The sequence below is a fragment of the Phyllobates terribilis genome, unplaced genomic scaffold (assembly GCF_046119375.1).
Source record: "Phyllobates terribilis strain yellow unplaced genomic scaffold, ASM4611937v1 Scaffold_9__5_contigs__length_417890890, whole genome shotgun sequence".
NCBI classification, from domain to species: domain Eukaryota; kingdom Metazoa; phylum Chordata; class Amphibia; order Anura; family Dendrobatidae; genus Phyllobates; species Phyllobates terribilis.
This window is the reverse complement of record NW_027362769.1, coordinates 370,167,997-370,188,349: the sequence shown is the minus strand read 5'-3', so window position 1 is coordinate 370,188,349 and position 20,353 is coordinate 370,167,997. Positions and strand designations below refer to the sequence as shown.

At 49.3% G+C, this 20,353-nt stretch overlaps 1 protein-coding gene across 2 annotated transcripts; it reads right to left on the bottom strand.

Annotated features, from left to right (window-relative positions):
* Positions 1-439: 439 nt before the first annotated feature.
* On the bottom strand, positions 440-19,514 carry SLX4 (SLX4 structure-specific endonuclease subunit). 2 transcript variants are annotated; one of them, XM_073648262.1, is made up of 15 exons: positions 19,415-19,514; positions 16,241-16,605; positions 15,831-15,995; positions 13,915-14,482; positions 13,630-13,836; positions 13,129-13,316; positions 12,099-12,415; positions 11,808-12,024; positions 11,640-11,731; positions 11,393-11,539; positions 11,083-11,252; positions 3,409-5,732; positions 3,155-3,257; positions 1,923-2,270; positions 440-1,607 (listed from the first exon to the last, which is right to left on the bottom strand). In XM_073648262.1, exons 2-15 carry the CDS (start codon positions 16,515-16,517, stop codon positions 1,274-1,276), a joined length of 5,457 nt encoding a protein of 1,818 aa, XP_073504363.1. In that variant the 5' UTR covers positions 16,518-16,605; positions 19,415-19,514; the 3' UTR covers positions 440-1,273. The 2 variants fall into 2 exon arrangements, with proteins under 2 accessions (XP_073504363.1, XP_073504364.1); XM_073648263.1 differs by having other exon boundaries at positions 15,831-15,992.
* Positions 19,515-20,353: the final 839 nt, after the last annotated feature.

The window sequence follows — 20,353 nt, the reverse complement described above, 5'->3', positions numbered from 1 at the left end:
GATGAGTGATGCACACCTGAAGATTCATCACCCACTTGAGTCAGAGGAGCAGTGTGCTCCTGAAGATTCATCACCCACCTGAAGCAGAGGAGCGGTGCGCACCTGAAGATTCATCACCCACCTGAAGCAGAGGAGCGGTGCGCACCTGAAGATTCATCACCCACCTGAAGCAGAGGAGCGGTGCGCACCTGAAGATTCATCACCCACCTGAAGCAGAGGAGCGGTGCGCACCTGAAGATTAGTCACCCCCTTGAGACAGAGGAGCAGTGTGCTCCTGAAGATTCATCTTGAGACAACCCCTTTATTACTAAATTTCATCTATGTCCTAATCAAATACTAGACAATTGACTTTTTATATATTTATTACAAATTAAATTAAACTGAAAATACATAATTTACAAATGTTGTTTTTTGTTACTTTAAAACATACAAAGGAGATGTCACATACATACACTGATCAGTAATTCCTCCCTTGTCTCCTTACTTCCCAAGCGAGCAGAAAATCTGCTGCATATTCACAATGTGGGAACAAACCCCAAAAGTGGCAGCACAAGAAGCAGCTGACTGCGCGGTAGATACCATTGCTTTAAAGGGGTTTTCCAAAACCAGGAAAGCACCACCTCCCAGCTGCAGTTTATTAAAAAAAAAAAAAAACCTGCGCTTTACTCGCCTCTTCTCTGGTCCAGCGCCGAGTCTCCCGGTGTCTATTATTGTCTGCAGCGCTGATGTCACATTGACAGCGCTGCAGCCAATAACTGAGCTCAGCGGCTCTCCCTGAGTTCATGGCACAAGCTGTTGAGCTCTCTGATTGGCTGCAGCACCGTGATGTCAGTGCTGCAGCCAATAAGACACTGGGAGCAGAGGTGGAGACTTGGCGCTGGACCCGGGGAGGGTGAGTAAAGTGGAGTTTGTTTGTTTTTCAGCCGGAGGACGTAGTTTTCTGAAACCAGAACACCCCTTCAAGTAACCATATCACGTCTGATACCTCTCCAGCAAGAGTGCCGTACCGTTATCTCTGCAGCCGGATCTCCTTGCTACAACTTTTTGAAGGAAATGACCATTATTTTCCATTTAATTTAAAGAGAGGCTTTAAAGAGGTCCCCCTTTAATGGAGGCAACAGCAGTCATCTGCAGCTCCTGAGGCCGTGGATAACATTGTCACAAACCATTATACACAGCTGAGAACTTTCTGTGACTACAACACAGAAGTGGCAAAAAACAAAGTTCCATTGTCGCTAGGCAACCTTCTTGTAGAGTGTCCCTTGAAGCGGTCTCAGTGGCGCTTCCCTGCTTTCCTCCGTGTGCGGCTCTTCTTCTCCTTGCGTGTGGAAGCGGTAGTAAAAGTGATGCAGTGCGAATCCAGAAAGTCCAGCAGTTTCCCAGAGGCAATTTTGATGTTGTTCAGCTTGAGCTCAGCCTGCAGCGCGGCCAGGTCCAGGGGCTGATAGAGTAAGATCCGCTTATGTAATTCGGGATGCGTTTCGATGAAGCTTCTCACAGCCTCCGCTGTCAGAGCCTCTTTGTTGGCGGCTTGTGAGGCTGGAAGTGCCTCGTCGTCGTTGTCATCTTCATCTGCAAACGCCGTCTCAAACTCATTGGTGTTGGAGCTACAGAAAGACGTGAAAAAGAAACCCCTGAGTGAGGAGCGAAACGCCCGGAAGTGCACAGGTGCATTCTGCCCAACGGCAGCTACATGAAGTCATTTGGCCTCTGTATGATCTGCTCCACCTGGACAAACATGTGACCTCTGCTGCCGATCACTGTCCGCATGTCCGTCCAGATGGAGCCAGGATACAGAAACAAGCGACAGGACACACGGAGGAGACGTAGTTGAAGGGGCAGCATTGGTGCAATCACTGCCTCCCACTCCAGCCTATGATCCCTACCGCTGTCAATCATACAGTGCGGGTGGCTCTCGTTACCTTTGGGATAAGGAGGAGGTATCGCTTGCAGCCAGAGAGGACATAGTAGTCTCTTGAGATGCAGTCAGTGGTTGATCGTCTCCTGGGTCTGTTTCATTCACTGCGCACACAGAGGTCCCCTTTCTCCCCAGGTGCGAGCTGCTGGACCCCATGGTACTGTTTTGTTTCCTCTGTTTGCCTTCAGGAGGTTTCTTCAGCACTTGAGCTACGCCGCAGCCTTTGCTTCGATGGGGCTGGGATGAAGGGACGTCCTCCTCAGATTCGGAGCTCATCACCTGATGGGTGTAGCGGAAGATCTCTTTCAGCTTTAGCACCATCTTCTTTTTGGGGAGAGCACGTACGCCAAACCTAAACAGCAGAGAGAGATTACAGCAATCCATAAAGATACAATAGAATAAAAAAAAAGTTTAACACTGTTCGGTGCTGAATTTTCATTTTTGCACTTGTGTTTCCCTTCCGGCAGGAGCCACTTAAATGCCTATTGTCTGTGATTGACACTGGCATTTCAGGAGTTAAACAGCAGCAATTGGCACTGGCTCTAGTCACTGATGTTAGCAGCAGGTGCTAGCTGTATAATGCAGCCAGCACCTGCTGTGTGTAGATTGGGCTCAGCTACTAATCCCAATCCATACACCCACACTTGACATGCACGATACATGTACGCCAAATGTCAAAAAGTGGTCAAAAGGTTATTGCCTGGGCAAGTTATCAGCTATCCACAGGATAGGTGACTTGCCGATCCCTAGGAGTTGGACTGCTGGGACCCCTGCCAATCCCAAGAACTGCGCTATGAAATCTGCATCATCTTTCAAATCCAAGGTGATAACTAATTGAATGGTGGGTGTCCGACCGCTGGAACCCGCAACGATCGGCTGAACATGGCGCTTTTGTCCTCCTTAGAATGGAGCACAGTGTGCACGCTCAGACACCACTCCGTTCATCCCCGATGGTGCTGCGAGCGCTGTGCTCCGCTTTATCCGCCAGCCCCATAGAGAACGAATGCAGCTGCGGTCAGACATGATAACAGCGCCTTGTTCTGCTGATCGGTCCGGATCCCAGCGGTCGGACCCCCCTCTGATCAACAAGTTATCACCTATCCTACAGGTAGGTGACAAAGGGATGGTCTGGGAAAAACTAGATAAATTTTCTGAAAAAGGGCAGCAAATTAATGGTGACAATTCTGCCATAAGCGAGTAACACAAGTGTAAAAGGGGCACATGGAGAGAACTTACTTGCTTAGCTCTTTTTTTAGGACTGGAGTGTCCAAGTCCGAATAGTCAGGCAGTGGAGTGATGGGAACCTTGGGAGCAAGTTCTCTTCTACGCACGATAGAAACTACGGAAAAAACACACAGTTTGTTAGAAGAGTCCTACATTGGGCCAAGTCGTCATGTTAAACGCCCAAATACCATGGATTTGTGATAAATGTTTGTCACACGATAAACCCCTTAAGGTGCACAACCGCCTGGATACAGAGCGTGCCTTACCTGGAGTCCTCAGCTCCTTCTGCATCCCTGGGGCACTACCTAGTCTCTGAGACAGAGGGAGGACAGCTGTCAGCTTGGGGTCTTCATCCTCCCAGTCCTCCCACAACCTGGAGTTGAGATAGCTCTGACGGCTGCTCTGAGAGGCTGCGTATGGTGGAGATCCCTCGATATTTGCTGGTGTTCCGCTTTTCGCTGTTGAAGGACTGTTCACATTACAATTCAAGGTTTTGGTTGGTGTCTTATTCAAATGTAAAGGCGGAGAAGGAGGGGAATGAGGCTTCTTTGGCGTCTCGTTCACGCTGCCCCATAAATCTTCCTCCATGGGGATAGGAGGCTCATCATAGTCAAACTGGAAGCTGTAGTTGCTGATATTGGCCGGGGGCTCTGCTACAGGGGCCTCGTCCTCGCTGTCCCCAACCTCAAACACAGTGCTGCTAGCAATGGAAATCGATGGGGAAGAAGGGGCTTTACTACGCTCACTAGACTGTGCCTCAAGGGATTCTTGTATGGAGGGTCGCAGTGACCGAGAAGTCTTTGGAGACATCGATGGAAGGGACACTGGGCTTGTCTGAGTCTGAGAAACCAAACTTTTACAAGAAACATCAAGGTCAAAGTTTCTAGATGTTTGAGATGATGATCTCTCGCGGGAGGTTGGAGGAGACTTCTGAGAGTATGAATGTGACCAAGTGGTGTGAGATGTTTTCCTCGAGTCTGGAGGTGAATTAGTTGAGTCGGACGTCTTCCATGAGTTTGGAGGGGACTGAGCGGTGTGGGATTTTTTTCGTGAGTTTGGAGAGGACTGATTAGCGTAGGACGCCACCTTGGACTTTGGAGGTGACTGAGCGGTGTGGGACATCTTCCATGAATTTGGAGGTGACGGAGTTGCATGGGACGTTACCTTGGACTTTGGAGGTGACTGAGCGGTGTGGAACGTCTTCCATGAATTTGGAGGTGACGGAGTTGCATGGGACGTTACCTTGGACTTTGGAGGTGACTGAGCGGTGTGGGACATATTCCATGAATTTGGAGGTGACTGAGTTGCGTGGGACGTCTTCTGTAAAGACTGAGTGGTCGGAGGTATACATGATGTCTGCAATGGGGAAATTCTGGAGCTTGCTAATTGGGGTAAGGGTGTAGCGGGCACCAACCAAGACATCTCTGAGCTACTGCTCATTTCCAGACGGGAAAGCCCTTCGCTTCTTCTCCCTTGTGTAAAACTAACCGGAGAATCTTTAATGGCCTTAGCTATATCGGGCGCAGCAAAGCATGAACTTCTGGTCGGTGCAGCAGACTGATTGCTGGACTCGGCCTCTTCATCTGAGGACAAGATCAGGATGATGTCGGCATCTTGAGATTTGGGAGAAGGCTCTTTTCCATTCTGAGAAGCTGTACGATGAAGAGAATCTCTGACACTGGAGTGCAGGGATTTTTCATGTTCACTTGAGTACGAAGGCCGGTCTGGAAATGAACGTGACCGGATATTTGGAGAAGACCCGAGGGTGGGATACGGCATGGCGGTAGGTGAGCTGGTAAGCACAGGTTGCTGATCAGGAGGACTAGCTGGATTTATTTGGGATTTGCTTTCCCCCATACCGGACGGCTCCCCGTATTCACCACACGTCTGTGAGAACATGCGGTCGTAACTATCATCAAGAGGTGGAGGACTGTGAGGAGCAAACATATCGGCCTCGGGGTCGTCTTCTCTGTTTGGGGAGATCAGAGAAATGACAGAGGAAATGACTTGTTTAGTTGGAGAAGTCCCTGAAACATTAACGTGAACATCAGAGCAAGAAGATGACTGCTCTATTGTGGACTTGGCAGAAGAAGCTATGGGAGGAACCACAGAATATTCAGGGCTGTGAGACAGAAAACACGCAGGCGATTTTCTGGGAGAACTGTCCATGACTTTCGTGTTTGGAGACACTTTAGGTGGAGCAGCGATTACCAAATCCATTCCTTCTCCCTCGTCTAGAGTAAGACTTTTAGACTTTGGAGAGACGTCTTCTGATTGGTCTTCCTCTTCACTGTTGGATTCTTGCTCCGCTAACATTTTACGTTGAGTCAAAGCAAATTCATAGATCTCTTCCAGCTCTCCCTCTCCTACACCGCCACTACCATCCGGCTTCTCCTTGTCCTCCGGCTTCAAATCTTCAAAGATGTCTTCACCTTCATCCAGCCACATGGACTTCAACAACTCCTGGAAGGTCTCTGCTCGCTCTCCTCCATCATCACCCTCCTCTTCTTCTGTGGATATCTGACCTTCGGAGTTGTGCGTCCCAGCGATTACAGATTCACAGGCTTCTATCAGACTTTTCACATCAAACCTAGAAAAAAGACAAATTCTTGAGTATTACAAGTTTCCTCAACGTAATCGTCGCACAAATCAGAATTAAACAGATGTATGGCAAAAGGTCACACCGAAAAGCAGAAAAATCTGCAGGCGGCGGGTTAGAGAGCAGATTAATATAGCGTAGTGGTAAAGAATCATTATAGCTTTTCCTTGAAATCCCTGCACAATCTTGGCTTAGGAGACCTAGGAGTCCAGTGGGCGGTCCTACCGAGTCTTACTTGTACAACTGTGCATGGAGGGATAGCTGTCAATCACAGATTAGGACCGCCCACTGGACTGAAAAGCCCAATCAGTGACCGACAGCTCTGCCCATCACACAGTAGGACCGCCCACTGGACTGAAAAGCCCAATCAGTGACCGACAGCTCTGCCCATCACACAGTAGGACCGCCCACTGGACTGAAAAGCCCAATCAGTGACCGACAGCTCTGTCCATCACACAGTAGGACCGCCCACTGGACTGAAAAGCCCAATCAGTGACCGACAGCTCTGCCCATCACACAGTAGGACCGCCCACTGGACTGAAAAGCCCAATCAGTGACCGACAGCTCTGCCCATCACACAGTAGGACCGCCCACTGGACTGAAAAGCCCAATCAGTGACAGACAGCTCTGCCAATCACACAGTAAGACCGCCCACTGGACTGAAAAGCCCAATCAGTGACAGACAGCTCTGCCAATCACACAGTAAGACCGCCCACTGGACTGAAAAGCCCAATCAGTGACCGACAGCTCTGCCCATCACACAGTAGGACCGCCCACTGGACTGAAAAGCCCAATCAGTGACCGACAGCTCTGCCCATCACACAGTAGGACCACCCACTGGACTGAAAAGCCCAATCAGTGACTGACAGCTCTGCCAATCACACAGTAAGACCGCCCACTGGACTGAAAAGCCCAATCAGTGACAGACAGCTCTGCCAATCACACAGTAAGACCGCCCACTGGACTGAAAAGCCCAATCAGTGACCGACAGCTCTGCCCATCACACAGTAGGACCGCCCACTGGACTGAAAAGCCCAATCAGTGACAGACAGCTCTGCCAATCACACAGTAAGACCGCCCACTGGACTGAAAAGCCCAATCAGTGACAGACAGCTCTGCCAATCACACAGTAAGACCGCCCACTGGACTGAAAAGCCCAATCAGTGACAGACAGCTCTGCCAATCACACAGTAAGACCGCCCACTGGACTGAAAAGCCCAATCAGTGACCGACAGCTCTGCCCATCACACAGTAGGACCGCCCACTGGACTGAAAAGCCCAATCAGTGACTGACAGCTCTGCCCATCACACAGTAGGACCGCCCACTGGACTGAAAAGCCCAATCAGTGTCCGACAGCTCTGCCCATCACACAGTAGGACCGCCCACTAGACTGAAAAGCCCAATCAGTGACTGACAGCTCTGCCCATCACACAGTAGGACCGCCCACTGGACTGAAAGGCCCAATCAGTGACCGACAGCTCTGCCCATCACACAGTAGGACCGCCCACTGGACTGAAAAGCCCAATCAGTGACTGACAGCTCTGCCCATCACACAGTAGGACCGCCCACTGGACTGAAAAGCCCAATCAGTGTCCGACAGCTCTGCCCATCACACAGTAGGACCGCCCACTGGACTGAAAAGCCCAATCAGTGACTGACAGCTCTGCCCATCACACAGTAGGACCGCCCACTGGACTGAAAAGCCCAATCATTGTCCGACAGCTCTGCCCATCACACAGTAGGACCGCCCACTGGACTGAAAAGCCCAATCAGTGACCGACAGCTCTGCCCATCACACAGTAGGACCGCCCACTGGACTGAAAAGCCCAATCAGTGTCCGACAGCTCTGCCCATCACACAGTAGGACCGACAACTGGACTGAAAAGCCCAATCAGTGTCCGACAGCTCTGCCCATCACACAGTAGGACCGCCCACTGGACTGAAAAGCCCAATCAGTGACAGACAGCTCTGCCAATCACACAGTAAGACCGCCCACTGGACTGAAAAGCCCAATCAGTGACCGACAGCTCTGCCCATCACACAGTAGGACCGCCCACTGGACTGAAAAGCCCAATCAGTGACTGACAGCTCTGCCCATCACACAGTAGGACCGCCCACTAGACTGAAAAGCCCAATCAGTGACTGACAGCTCTGCCCATCACACAGTAGGACCGCCCACTGGACTGAAAGGCCCAATCAGTGACCGACAGCTCTGCCCATCACACAGTAGGACCGCCCACTGGACTGAAAAGCCCAATCAGTGACTGACAGCTCTGCCCATCACACAGTAGGACCGCCCACTGGACTGAAAAGCCCAATCAGTGTCCGACAGCTCTGCCCATCACACAGTAGGACCGCCCACTGGACTGAAAAGCCCAATCAGTGACTGACAGCTCTGCCCATCACACAGTAGGACCGCCCACTGGACTGAAAAGCCCAATCAGTGTCCGACAGCTCTGCCCATCACACAGTAGGACCGCCCACTGGACTGAAAAGCCCAATCAGTGTCCGACAGCTCTGCCCATCACACAGTAGGACCGCCCACTGGACTGAAAAGCCCAATCAGTGACAGACAGCTCTGCCAATCACACAGTAAGACCGCCCACTGGACTGAAAAGCCCAATCAGTGACCGACAGCTCTGCCCATCACACAGTAGGACCGCCCACTGGACTGAAAAGCCCAATCAGTGACTGACAGCTCTGCCCATCACACAGTAGGACCGCCCACTGGACTGAAAAGCCCAATCAGTGTCCGACAGCTCTGCCCATCACACAGTAGGACCGCCCACTAGACTGAAAAGCCCAATCAGTGACTGACAGCTCTGCCCATCACACAGTAGGACCGCCCACTGGACTGAAAGGCCCAATCAGTGACCGACAGCTCTGCCCATCACACAGTAGGACCGCCCACTGGACTGAAAAGCCCAATCAGTGACTGACAGCTCTGCCCATCACACAGTAGGACCGCCCACTGGACTGAAAAGCCCAATCAGTGTCCGACAGCTCTGCCCATCACACAGTAGGACCGCCCACTGGACTGAAAAGCCCAATCAGTGACTGACAGCTCTGCCCATCACACAGTAGGACCGCCCACTGGACTGAAAAGCCCAATCAGTGTCCGACAGCTCTGCCCATCACACAGTAGGACCGCCCACTGGACTGAAAAGCCCAATCAGTGACTGACAGCTCTGCCCATCACACAGTAGGACCGCCCACTGGACTGAAAGGCCCAATCAGTGACCGACAGCTCTGCCCATCACACAGTAGGACCGCCCACTGGACTCCTAACCCCAGAGCAGGGATTTCAATGAATAGAAGTTATAATGAATATTTAACCACAAAAGTATCAATCCGCTCAGCTCCTACTGCTCTATAACCTGCCGCCTGCAGACTGGACTGTATCGGACAGGTTCACTTTAAGGCAAAGCTAATACCCTGTATTTTCCCTAGTGCAGGAAGCACCAGATAGAATCACTGTGTCGTGCACCAGCCCCTAAGACCCTGGACTAGTTCTGTCCCTCTGCTCAAACACCCCATGAAGCAGCTGCTATTCTGGCAGACTTATTCCACCATCTGGATGACCATTGTGTACCCCTACACTCTCCCTCCGGCGGCTGCCGCTTGCCTTATCAGCACGCACCGCTTGTCATGGGAGCCAGAAGCAGCAACTGGAGTAATCAGCTGATTGCAGCAGTGACCACGACCTCTGCACAAAGTGCTGACATCTTGTGATATACAAGGGACCCCCCTTGAAAAATCTTGACTAAGCAACTTAGTATTAAAATTTTCCCATGCAGAACTCACCCACCACTAGGGGGAGCTGCGGCACCTACAGTGGACTGATATATTATTAACCATAGGGCTGCTGGAAACGGGACAATGCATGCTTGTTTTGCTCTCCGGGTCTCACAAATTTCACAATTGGTGGGTGACCCTAGCGATCGGGCCTCCATGTAACCGGCTTTTATAACTTTTTGGATCTATGAAAGTGTAAAAATAGGAAGTTTATACTTTCTGCTACTCAACAAGTGTCTCAAAAGTTGCTTGCAATAGAATACCGTATATAATCGAGTATAAGCCGACTTTTTCACCACATTTTTTAAGCTGAAAAAGCCCCCCTCGGCTTATACTCCGGTATATACTTATATATACAGTATATACCGGTGGTGGTGAGGGGATGCGGCGGCGGAGGAGCGGGCACAGGCAGTAGCCACTGCAGCAGCTACCACGTGTGCCCCCTGCTAAAGAAAATGAATATTCACTCTTCTCCACGCCCATGGAGTGGAGAGGGGTGAATATTCATTTTCTTTAATAGCGCAGTGTGAGTCGCAGCTGCCGCTTCCAGCAGCTGCTCAGCGATCCTCTGTGCCCGCTATTAGAGAGTATGAATATTCACTCCTCCTCACTCCCATGGGCATACAGAACAGTGAATATTCATTCTCTTTAGTAGCGGGCACAGAGGATTCCTGAGCCGCTGCAGGAAACGGCAGCTGTGATTCACACTGCACTAGTAAGGAGAATGACTATTCACTCCGCTCAACGCCCATAGTCCTGGCGTGGGGAGGAGTGAATATTCCAGCAGCTCACCTCGGCGTCTGAGGGCGCATGGCATTGACGTCATATGCTGCTCAGATGCGAGGTGAGCTGTTGCTGGCATAACAGGACGCAGCGCTGAAGCAGAGGGAAGAAAGGTGAGTAGGAGTGTTTATTTTTTTTCATGTGTGCAGTGATGGGGTGCCATGTATACCAGGATTGGGATGAGGGAACCATGCATACCAGGATTGGGGATGAGGGGTGCCATGCATACCAGGATTGGGATGAGGGAACCATGCATACCAGGATTGGGATGTGGGGTGCCATGCATACCAGGATTGGGGATGAGGGGTGCCATGCATACCAGGATAGGGATGAGGGTGCCATGTATATCAGGATGAGGGATGGGGTGCCATGCATACCAGGATAGGGATGGGTGCCATGCATACCAGGATTGGGATGAGGGTGCCATGCATACCAGGATTGGGATGAGGGGTGCCATGCATACCAGGATTGGAATGAGGGAGGCCATGTATACCAGGATTGGGGGATGAGGAGTGCCATGCTTACCAGGATGGGGAAATTTACCAGTAGCAGCTGCATTTTCCACCCTAGGCTTACACTCGAGTCAATAGGTTTTCCCAATTTTTTGTGGTAAAATTAGGTGCCTCGGCTTATATTCGGGTTGGCTTATACTCAAGTATATACGGTATATCTTACGATCAATAAGGTAGGAAATGTGCACCGACACTGGCAGACACACAGGGATGTGCTGAACGTTTCCTCTGTCCTCAGTATATCACATACCTGCGCGCCAGCTCACAAACATGCGGTAGGCAACCACTGGGAATGTCCGTGGTGGCTGAATATATAAACTGGAGAAAGCAGAGGGTGGCCGCCGCAGACACATCGTTCAGTAGGATGCGTCGAGCTCGTCCCATGCCGGATTCATCTACCCAGAAGCCTTCAGAGTGGATCTAGAAGTGAGGATCAGATAAAAGAAAAATATTAGTAAAATAAGTCCAGTTGAGGACGAGGTGCTGAGCACTCGAGCATTTAAAATATATCCCAACAATAGGCCATCAATGCAAAATCTATAAGACCTTCTTTCACTTACGGCTTCAACCAGCAGGGGGCAGCGTGCATACAGCACAAACATGTGAGCATGCAGCACCTCCCCGCAGTCAGTCTGCAGCTGAGCGTCACTCAGATGGGGGTTGTTCACCATCTCCATGAAATCGGATGACAGAACAAGCAGTGGGAGCTAAAACACACAAAGAAAGGACAGATAAGTGAGACATAAGTGGACGCTACCAGTAAAAGGTGTCAGCGAAGCCTCAGGAGCCTGATCATTCCTGTCGTACCTTATTATCAGGAGCGCGGACCTCGTTTCTGCTCTTCTCCTCTTGTGCCGCGATGAATCCGCTCGATGTGATACTGCCCGGTGACTCTCGCCCTGCCGTACAATAGAGTCATTAGTATACGGTATACGGACGGGAGTACTGTACGGAGGAGCTGAGGAGCCATGTTACCTGTACACTCGTGATCAGTGCCGACACCACCATTCCACTGAGTGAGCGTCATCCCCTCTCCGGCCAGGTCAGCCAGGTCCAGCAATGCCTTCTGACTGTCGGATAGTGGGTTTTTATCCTCACAGGACTCGGGATCCTGGTCACCGGTCGTCTGACTCTGTAGTTTTTCAGGATGCAGTACGGTTGTGTTCACACTTTTCTGCGAACGCTGCAACTTCTGAAGCAAGAAAAACGGTGACAATTTCCATCCAGTGCCGATATTGCTCTTGCGTGTACGTGTGCTCTTCTCACCTTCACAGGAGATTTCCATGGAGTTATGGGGGGCATTAGCTCAGCGGTGTAGTAGCTCTGGGGGTCTCTTTTCTCCATCATATTACTGATACCCCACAGGACACATCTCTTTCCTCCTCGCAGTCTCCAGTTTTCTTTCTCTTCTTCCATTATTGACCAGAAATGGCTCGGGGGCAATGTGAGGACCCTGTTCTCCGCAGCCTCCTCGGTCAGTAGCATGGACAGTCTCTTCTGCAGCTTCTCCTTGGTCTCCTCGGGGGCTTGGAAAAGCAGAAGGGGGGTGGGCTTATCCTTTTGCTTCCGACGACTTTTCTTCTCTATAACAAAACGGGGGGTGCAGGACATTTTTTTTAGACGTTTCGCATCTCTCACGTCACTTTTCATAGTGCTTAGAAACGAGTGTGTGATTAAAGAGGTTTTCCGGGATTTAAAAAAAACAAACAAACCGTGCCTTACTCAACATCCCCAGGTCTTGAACTGAGTCCCCTGTGCTGTTATAGTCTGCAGCGCTGACGTCAAGTCCTAAGCACTGAAGCCAATCAATGACCCCTGTGGCTCTAAGTGACTAGTGCTGTCATTTTGGGCAAAGCTGCTGAGCTCCATGACTGGCTGCAGTGCTGTCAATGTGACGTTACAGCTGCAGACAATAACAGACACCTGAGACTCAGTTCCGGACCTGGGGAGGGTGAGTAAATCAGTTTTTGTAATAAATTGCAGCCGGGAAAAAGGTGGAAGACCCCGTTAAGCCAAGGGGCCATGGTCTGAAAGACTGGCCTAAATAAAAGTGAAAATCTATGCCTGCTCAAAGTTGGCGTCTGGACAGTCTGAGGTGCTCCAAATTTATTAAAGGGTCAATGCCTCTAGATAAATTTGGTGCACCTTTAGTTTATGACTGCAGTAAGAAAAGCCTTTCTTATTAAATTACTTCTCCACTGAAGAAGGCTGGCCGACGACCATAGAGCTGGACAAATGGCAGTCGCCATGGAGGTGCCCAACTAAACAGACAACTGCCCCAATCTCAGCGCAGTACCTCGAGCAGGCAGCTCCAGGGGGACTTGCCCACTAGCTGCAGTCTGCGCCCTCTTGTCTTCCTGTATTGATCGGGACAATGCCATAGCGACCATCAGATCCTCCATCTCCGCACCAGTCTGGCCCATCTTCCTTTTCTTGGAGGGTTCTTTCTGTTTTGTCACCCCTCTTCTCTTCCCGCTGACCACCCTGGAGAGATGAAGCATGGGAACTTTAAATAACCGGCACCAGATTTCACAATACAAAACTGCATATAGTATTAAATTGATTTCTTAGTCCTTGATGAGGCCAGTGTACTTACCTTGAAAATATCTGATCAGATTGGCTGTATCATCCTGATATTAAGATGCGCAATTGAGAGTCCATGTAAGATGCTCCTTTTACTGTCAGGATTATACGGCCATTCTGGACACGGATTTTCAAGGTAAGTACACCGGCCTCATCAGGTCTATCTAGAATGTGTGCAACTTTTTACTGTGAGATAAAAGAGTCTGAATCTTACTGCGGTGGCACCTCCGATCCCGCCTCAGCCGCCTGTCTCTGAACTGCCTGCAGCAAGGTCTGAGCAGGAACATCCAGTTTTGCAGCGCAGCGTTTTAGGTGAGACGCCCGGCTCTTCTCTGTGCTAAAAGGTTTCCCGCACAAAGGACAACTAGGAACCGAAGGGGTGATGGCGTTTCCTCCTAAACTCTCCACCTGGTCCAAGCACCTGAAGAGATGGAGGAACCAATGTAGACGTATCCAGACGTGAGCCATGGAGCGCGACTTGGGCAAATGTCCCCCTTACCTGTTCACATGCTGCTCCCTCAGGGCACCGGTCATGGCAGTCAAGTCTTTTTGGCACAACTGGCAAAAAAAGAGTCCTTGGTCTTCCAAGCTAGGTGGCTTCTCTTTGACATCCATTAGCATCACCAGAGCTCCATCGCTGTGCACGCTCGGTCCTGCTGTAGGAGGCATCTTCAGAGGGCCACCGTTCTGCACGCTCGGTCCTGCTGTAGGAGGCATCGCCTGGGCTCCACCGCTCTGCGGGCTCGGTCCTGCTGTAGGAGGCATCGCCTGGGCTCCACCGCTCTGCGGGCTCGGTCCTGCTGTAGGAGACATCGCCAGGGCCAGAGCTCCATCGCTCTGCATGCTCAGTCCTGCCGTAGGAGGCATCGCCAGGGCTCCATTACTCTGCATGCTCGGTCCTGCCGTAGGGGGCATCGCCAGGGCTCCACCATTCTGAACGCTCGGTCCTGCTGTAGGAGGCATCGCCAGGGCCAGAGCTCCATCACTCTGCACGCTTAGTCCTACCGAAGGAGGCATCACCAGGGCTCCACCGTTCTGCACGCTCGGTCCTGCCATAGGAGGTCCGACTACAAGAAGGACACATTAAAAGAGTGAGAGAGAAGGAAGGATAAGAATACAGTAATTAACCAGAGCCAGCATGGGTTTGTATCAAACAAGTCATGCCAGACTAATCTAATTTCCTTCTATGATGGAATCACTGACTTGGTGCATCAGGGAAATACAGTAGATATAGTATAGCTCGACTTCAGCAAAACATTTGATAAAGTATCTCATACTATCCTTATTGAAAAAATGACCAAATATGGGATTGACAAGGCTACAGTTAGGTGGATTCATAACTGACTCAGTGATCATACTCAAAGAGTGGTAATAAATGGTTGACCATCCAATTGGAAGAGTGTTTCAAGTGGTGTACCACAAGGCTCTGTCCTGGCCCTAGTGTTCAACACTTTTACAAATGATCTAGATAAGGCAACTGAAGGTAAACTAATCAAATTTGCAGACGATGCAAAGTTAGGAGGGATAGCTAACACTAGAGAAGACAGAGAAAGGATTCAGAAGGATCTAGATAAGATTGAACAATAGGCAGTGACTAGTAGAATGGTATTTAACAGGGAGAAATGCAAGATTCTACATCTGGGCAAGAAAAACTAAAATTACATCTACAGAATGGGAGGAATAGAACTAAGCAACAGCACGTGTGAAAAAGACTTGGGTATACTAATAGATCACAGACTGCACATGAGTCAACAGTATGATGCAGCAGCAAAAAAGGCAAACAATTCTGGGATGTAGTAAGAGAAGCATAGAGTCTATATCACGTGAAGTAATTAGCCCCCTCTACTCCTCCTTGGTCAGACTACATCTGGAATACTGTGTCCACTTCTGGGCACCACATCTTAAAAAAGACATAGACAAACTGGAGCAAGTTCAGAGAAGAGTGACCAGAATGATGAGCGGACTGCAAACTATGTCCTACGAGGAACGGTTAGAGGATTTGGGAATATTTAGCTTGCAAAAAAGAAGGCTAAGAGGAGACTTAACAGCTGTCTACAAATATCTGAAGGGGTGTCACAGTGTAGAGGGATCATCCTTATTCTCATTTGCACATGGAAACAAAAGAAGCAATAGGATGAAACTGAAAGAGAGAAGATACAGATTAGATATTAGAAAAAACTTTTTGCCAGTGAGGGGGATCAATGAGTGGAACAGGCGGCCAAGAGAGGTGGTGAGTTCCCCTTCAATGGACGTCTTCAATCAGAGGCTGGACAGATATCTGTCTGAGATGGTTTAGTGAATCCTGCATTGAGCAGGGGGTTGGACACGATGACCCAGGAGGTCCCTTCCAACTCTAACATTCTAGGATTCTAGCACTGTAAATGATGAAGAGATGGGAGACGGAGAAAGACGCACATGATAATGATGCTGCGATCTCACTGGGGGCTTCACTCATCTCTGCGGAGTCCAACTTCAGTCGGCTGGGGACCGTCCTCTTGAACTGTTGCATCCGTTCCAAGACAAGATCTCTTACATTCACATGGTCGAGGGGTCTGGGGTCTTCTCCTTGGCCACCATCTGCTAAAATGGAATTTACAGCTGTGGTTACAGGGGCTGTCCAAGATGACTTATCTTTAGGACAGGTATTGGTCAGGGTCTGACACCCGGCAGATACCTAGAGGCTGGACCACCACAGAGCTGGATACTGCATAATGGCCGCTTCTAGGTACTGCAGCTCAGTTACTATTGAAATAATTATGATCTGATTTGTGGCGGTCCTTGCAGTGAGCAGAAATAAATGCACATAATACGACGCCTCTTATTACCGTCCTGGAGGCCATTAGTAAGGTGGCTCCACGCCGTCCGATTCCTCTGCTCTGGTCGGTCTCCGTCAGGTCCCGATATGACACCCACTTCGGCCTCTCTGCTGCCCCCATCTTTTTTCTGCTTCTTGCTCGCAGGCGGTTTGGTCCTCTTGACTTTCCCCCGTGCCGTAGTGCTGGCTTTGGGGACATTCTGACTTTCTATGGGGTTGTTATTCTTCCTAACCCGTTTCAAGAGTTTGGAGCAGAGTTCAGCGAATTCATCATCCGACTCGACCATTAGTGACGTCGTCTCTGGAGCGATGGTTAAATCAGCGGGGGAGGGGAGGTAGGCGTAACATCTCACCTCTCCATCATAATATCCGCAGCTGGAAAAATGGTGAGAAAAGTCATTAAAGCAGTTGTCTGATTACAAAACCCATACTAACATAATACAATGAAAAGAACACTGTGTATACTACTCTTCTTTGTGTCAGTTGTGATGTGTTGTATTTATCACTCTTCAGGCAGCACTTTGTACACCACAGATATCATGATACCAGCACTCTCCTCATGACATTCGTGCATTTATTCCCAATGTATCATCATTAGGAGAATTTGTTCACCCCTACTTTTCTCTGCCTATAATATAAACAATAACTTTCTATTGCATTTTGCCTTCAGTTTAACATTATAGCGAGCACTAAAATTCTTAGGCTATGTTCACACGTTGCCTTTTTTTCTGCAGGCAAAACCTGATGTCTTGGCAGTAAAGAAGCTGCTTTTGTTGGGTTTTTCAGAATCTGAAAGTTAAGCTTTGCTTCCACCACGTTCATGAAAAAATACACATTACAAATGGGGGGAGGTGAATTGGTCGGGAATAGTTTACCTAAGACATTGGCGGAGCATTGAGTTTGTAGGACACTGTTTACTTTAAGGCTGTGTGCCCACTCTGCGTTTTTCAAGTGTTTTTGATGCGGATTTTCCACCGCGTAAACGCTTGCAAAACGCTTGGTAATCCGTGCCCCATGATCCCCAATGAAAATCTGCATGTTCTGTGCCCATGCTTCGGAATTTTCCTTGCGGAAAAATCCACAGCATGTCCATTATTTGTGCATTTCTGCATGCAGATTTGAGGTCCCAATGCGCTTAAAAAACGCAAGTCAAACCCGCATGTAAAAACGCTGCAAAAACCGCAAGCGTTTTTGACTGCCAAGAACTTGCAGAAACGCTGCAGAAATTTTCTGCATCATGAGCACATACCTTTACACTTTGGTCGGCCCTTGAGATGCTCAGGCATTGTTCAATTTCATGGGTTATATAAGCATTTATGGAGTGCAGCAGAGGCGCTGAATAAAGTCATAGTTAGAGTTCATATATGTCAAAACTGGTGACAGGATCCCTTTAAATGCTGTCCATATAGAAATTAAAAGTGGTATCCCCATCTCCAAGATCTTATTCCAAAGTGTAGTTGGTGTAATATTAATATTAGCAAATACCTCCAATTAGAAATGTAGTATAGTTTTTCTGATTCGCTATGCCTCTTCCCGCAAATGTAGGGCATTGCAGGACCTTAGGTATCCAGAGTTACGACCACTAGCAACTAGCTGTCACTATATCAGTGGTCGTAACTATGGCTATATCTAAGGTCCTGCAATGCCTGCACATGAGAAAAGAGACATAGCGAATCAGAAGAACTATACTACATTTCTAATTGGAGGTATTTGCTAATATTTTTATACCTACTACATATTGGGATAGGATCTTGGAGATGGGAATACCCCTTTAAGCTACTGCTACACATCAGGTGAATAATCGATCGCCCCTATTTTATTACTGCAGTATTTGTATTAGATCAGGGTTCTTGTTTTCTGAATTCCCTGCACCAGATTCGTTCAGAAAAGAAGACAAGAACCCTGATCTAATACGAATACAATATGATCTGAACGTAAAACAAAAGGACCATGACGGATAGACTGCAAAAAACACGGGGGATATGGAAATATATATTTTTAATAAATTAAAATATAGGTAGATTTTTAACATAGTTAGTCCACTTCAGTCAGTGAATTTACTAGTATAGTGGATTTGACTTCTTGGGAGTCTTGAGGTCCTCAATCAGTGAATTAATGCTTCATTCTTCCTGCAGGGGCGCTGCACAGAAACTGAACACTTCCTGAGAATGGGCACCAGATTATTGGACTGCTCTGATAAAGGGACGGGGAAACATTTCCACTCAAGTCTCATTGTGTCCCTATAATGCAGCATTTAAAAAAGGCGCAAATTAAGAGAAGAATAAGGCGGAAATTAAAAATAGGCTAAAAAATAGACAAAAAAGGCACAAATGCAATAATGAATCAGGTCCAATGTCTCTGATGATGATGCTGGTTCGGACGGGCTGGAGGTGAGACTTTATCAACCCGAGGTCTTGTAGTTCAAGATCATTAAAGGGACATCTACCCTGCACTTATGTGACGGCAGCTTCACACCAGTAAGTCGATGCATAGATCGGGACATTTGCTTTATCCCCACACAACCCCTTTGGGATAATAACTATTTATTTCTTACTTTAATGCAGGTATTTCTGGATAAAAATCATTTCTGCACTTGGGTTTCATTAAAAATCTTGCACCGTTTGCCTCCTACGGCCTCCGTGTTGCACTGTCTTTTGCTGCAGAAGGAGGCAACTGGGAATCTGTCAGTGAGCCCCACTGTGAGGGTCCGAGGAGAGTCAGTGACTGCTTTATCTGGCTTTTTCTGAGGTTTATGACCGCAGCAAAGTTGAAAGTGCAGGAAAAAAAGGCCTGGAAAAGCCAAATGGTGCAAAGTTTCTAATAAAACCCAAAAGGCAAAAATCATTTTTAGTCCCAAATACAGGAAATAAGTTAAAAAAATATATATATATATTGGCCCCAAAAATCAAAAATGGACAACCCCTTTAAGCATCATATACAGCTCTGTATAAAAAGCCAGGAAGACTAATGGATTCCAGATTGAGATCAGACCAGACTATCCGATACAGCAGACTGCCTGGCTGGGACTTGTAGTTCTACATCAGCAAGCTAAGGGTGTAAGGGAATGCTGGGAGATCTCTCTCCGCTACCACCAGCTGCCTAGATAGGACTCGGCCGTGTCCGTCATTGTCCCGTGCAGCCGCCGGTTCACGTCATTGTGTTTCCCCCACAGAATCTCACCTACCTCTGGCCATTCGTACGTTAAGGGACCCGGAAGTTACACTCCACATGACGTCACCGCGCAAAGGCGACCTGCGCGAGCGCTCGGCTGTTCCCATGACGACGGATTCAAACTGGAAACTGGCGCCTGGACTAATGAGTCTCCGACAAAATGGCGGCCGCGTTCTCTCAGCTCACAGCAAATGCAGAGCTCCAAATGTCCTCACCAGAGACTAGAGCCTTGTATTGTGGGCAGTGACCAAACCACTGGCAAATAAAACATTTAAAGACTGTACATCTACTATATAATTGTCTTAGCCCGTCTGTCTGTCTGTCTATCTGTCCAGGAAATCCCACTTGGCTCATTGGTCCGGCAGCGGCCAATCAGTGCCGCGGGATTTCAGAAAAAAGATGGCGGCCGTTAGCGGCTCATCTGCGGGACGGAGGTCAGCGGCGATGCAGCCGGGAGATGAGCGCCGCGAGGCGCTCATCTCCTGGCCGGTACCAGCAGAAGGACCCCGACCGCCGGACCCATCTGCGGGACGGAGATGCAGCCGGGAGATGAGCGGCGCGAGGCGCTCATGTCCCGGCCGGTAGCAGCGGAAGGACCGCCGGCGTCGCTGACCTCCATGCGGAAGGGAGGACCGGCGCTGCGGGTCGGGATTCTTCTGCTGCGAGCGCCCGCTCATGTCCCGGGTTCTCGCAGCGGAAGTAGCCGCACAGGCAGCGCCGCTCCCCGGTCCTCACCAAGACGATTCGATGATTGGTCGCGGTCTTCGGACCCAACCAATCACTGATCTTAGCGCAAAAGTTAAATACCGCTGTGCTGATTGGTCGCGGACGCTGCCCGCGACCAATCACCGATTTGGGCGCCAAATTTAAATATCGGCCGCGACCAATCAGCACAGTAGTGGTTAACTTTAGCCGCAAGATCAGTGATTGGTCGCGGGCCAAGATGTCACAT

Coding starts and splice junctions, on each gene's coding strand:
- SLX4 (XM_073648262.1), bottom strand. CDS start 16,517: ATGGTCGAGTCGGATGATGAATTCGCTGAACTCTGCTCCAAACTCTTG. Junction 14,483..15,830: donor GATCGCAGCATCATTATCAT/GTGCGTCTTTCT, acceptor TCCTTCTTGTAG/TCGGACCTCCTATGGCAGGA. Junction 11,732..11,807: donor CACTGATCACGAGTGTACAG/GTAACATGGCTC, acceptor ATTGTACGGCAG/GGCGAGAGTCACCGGGCAGT.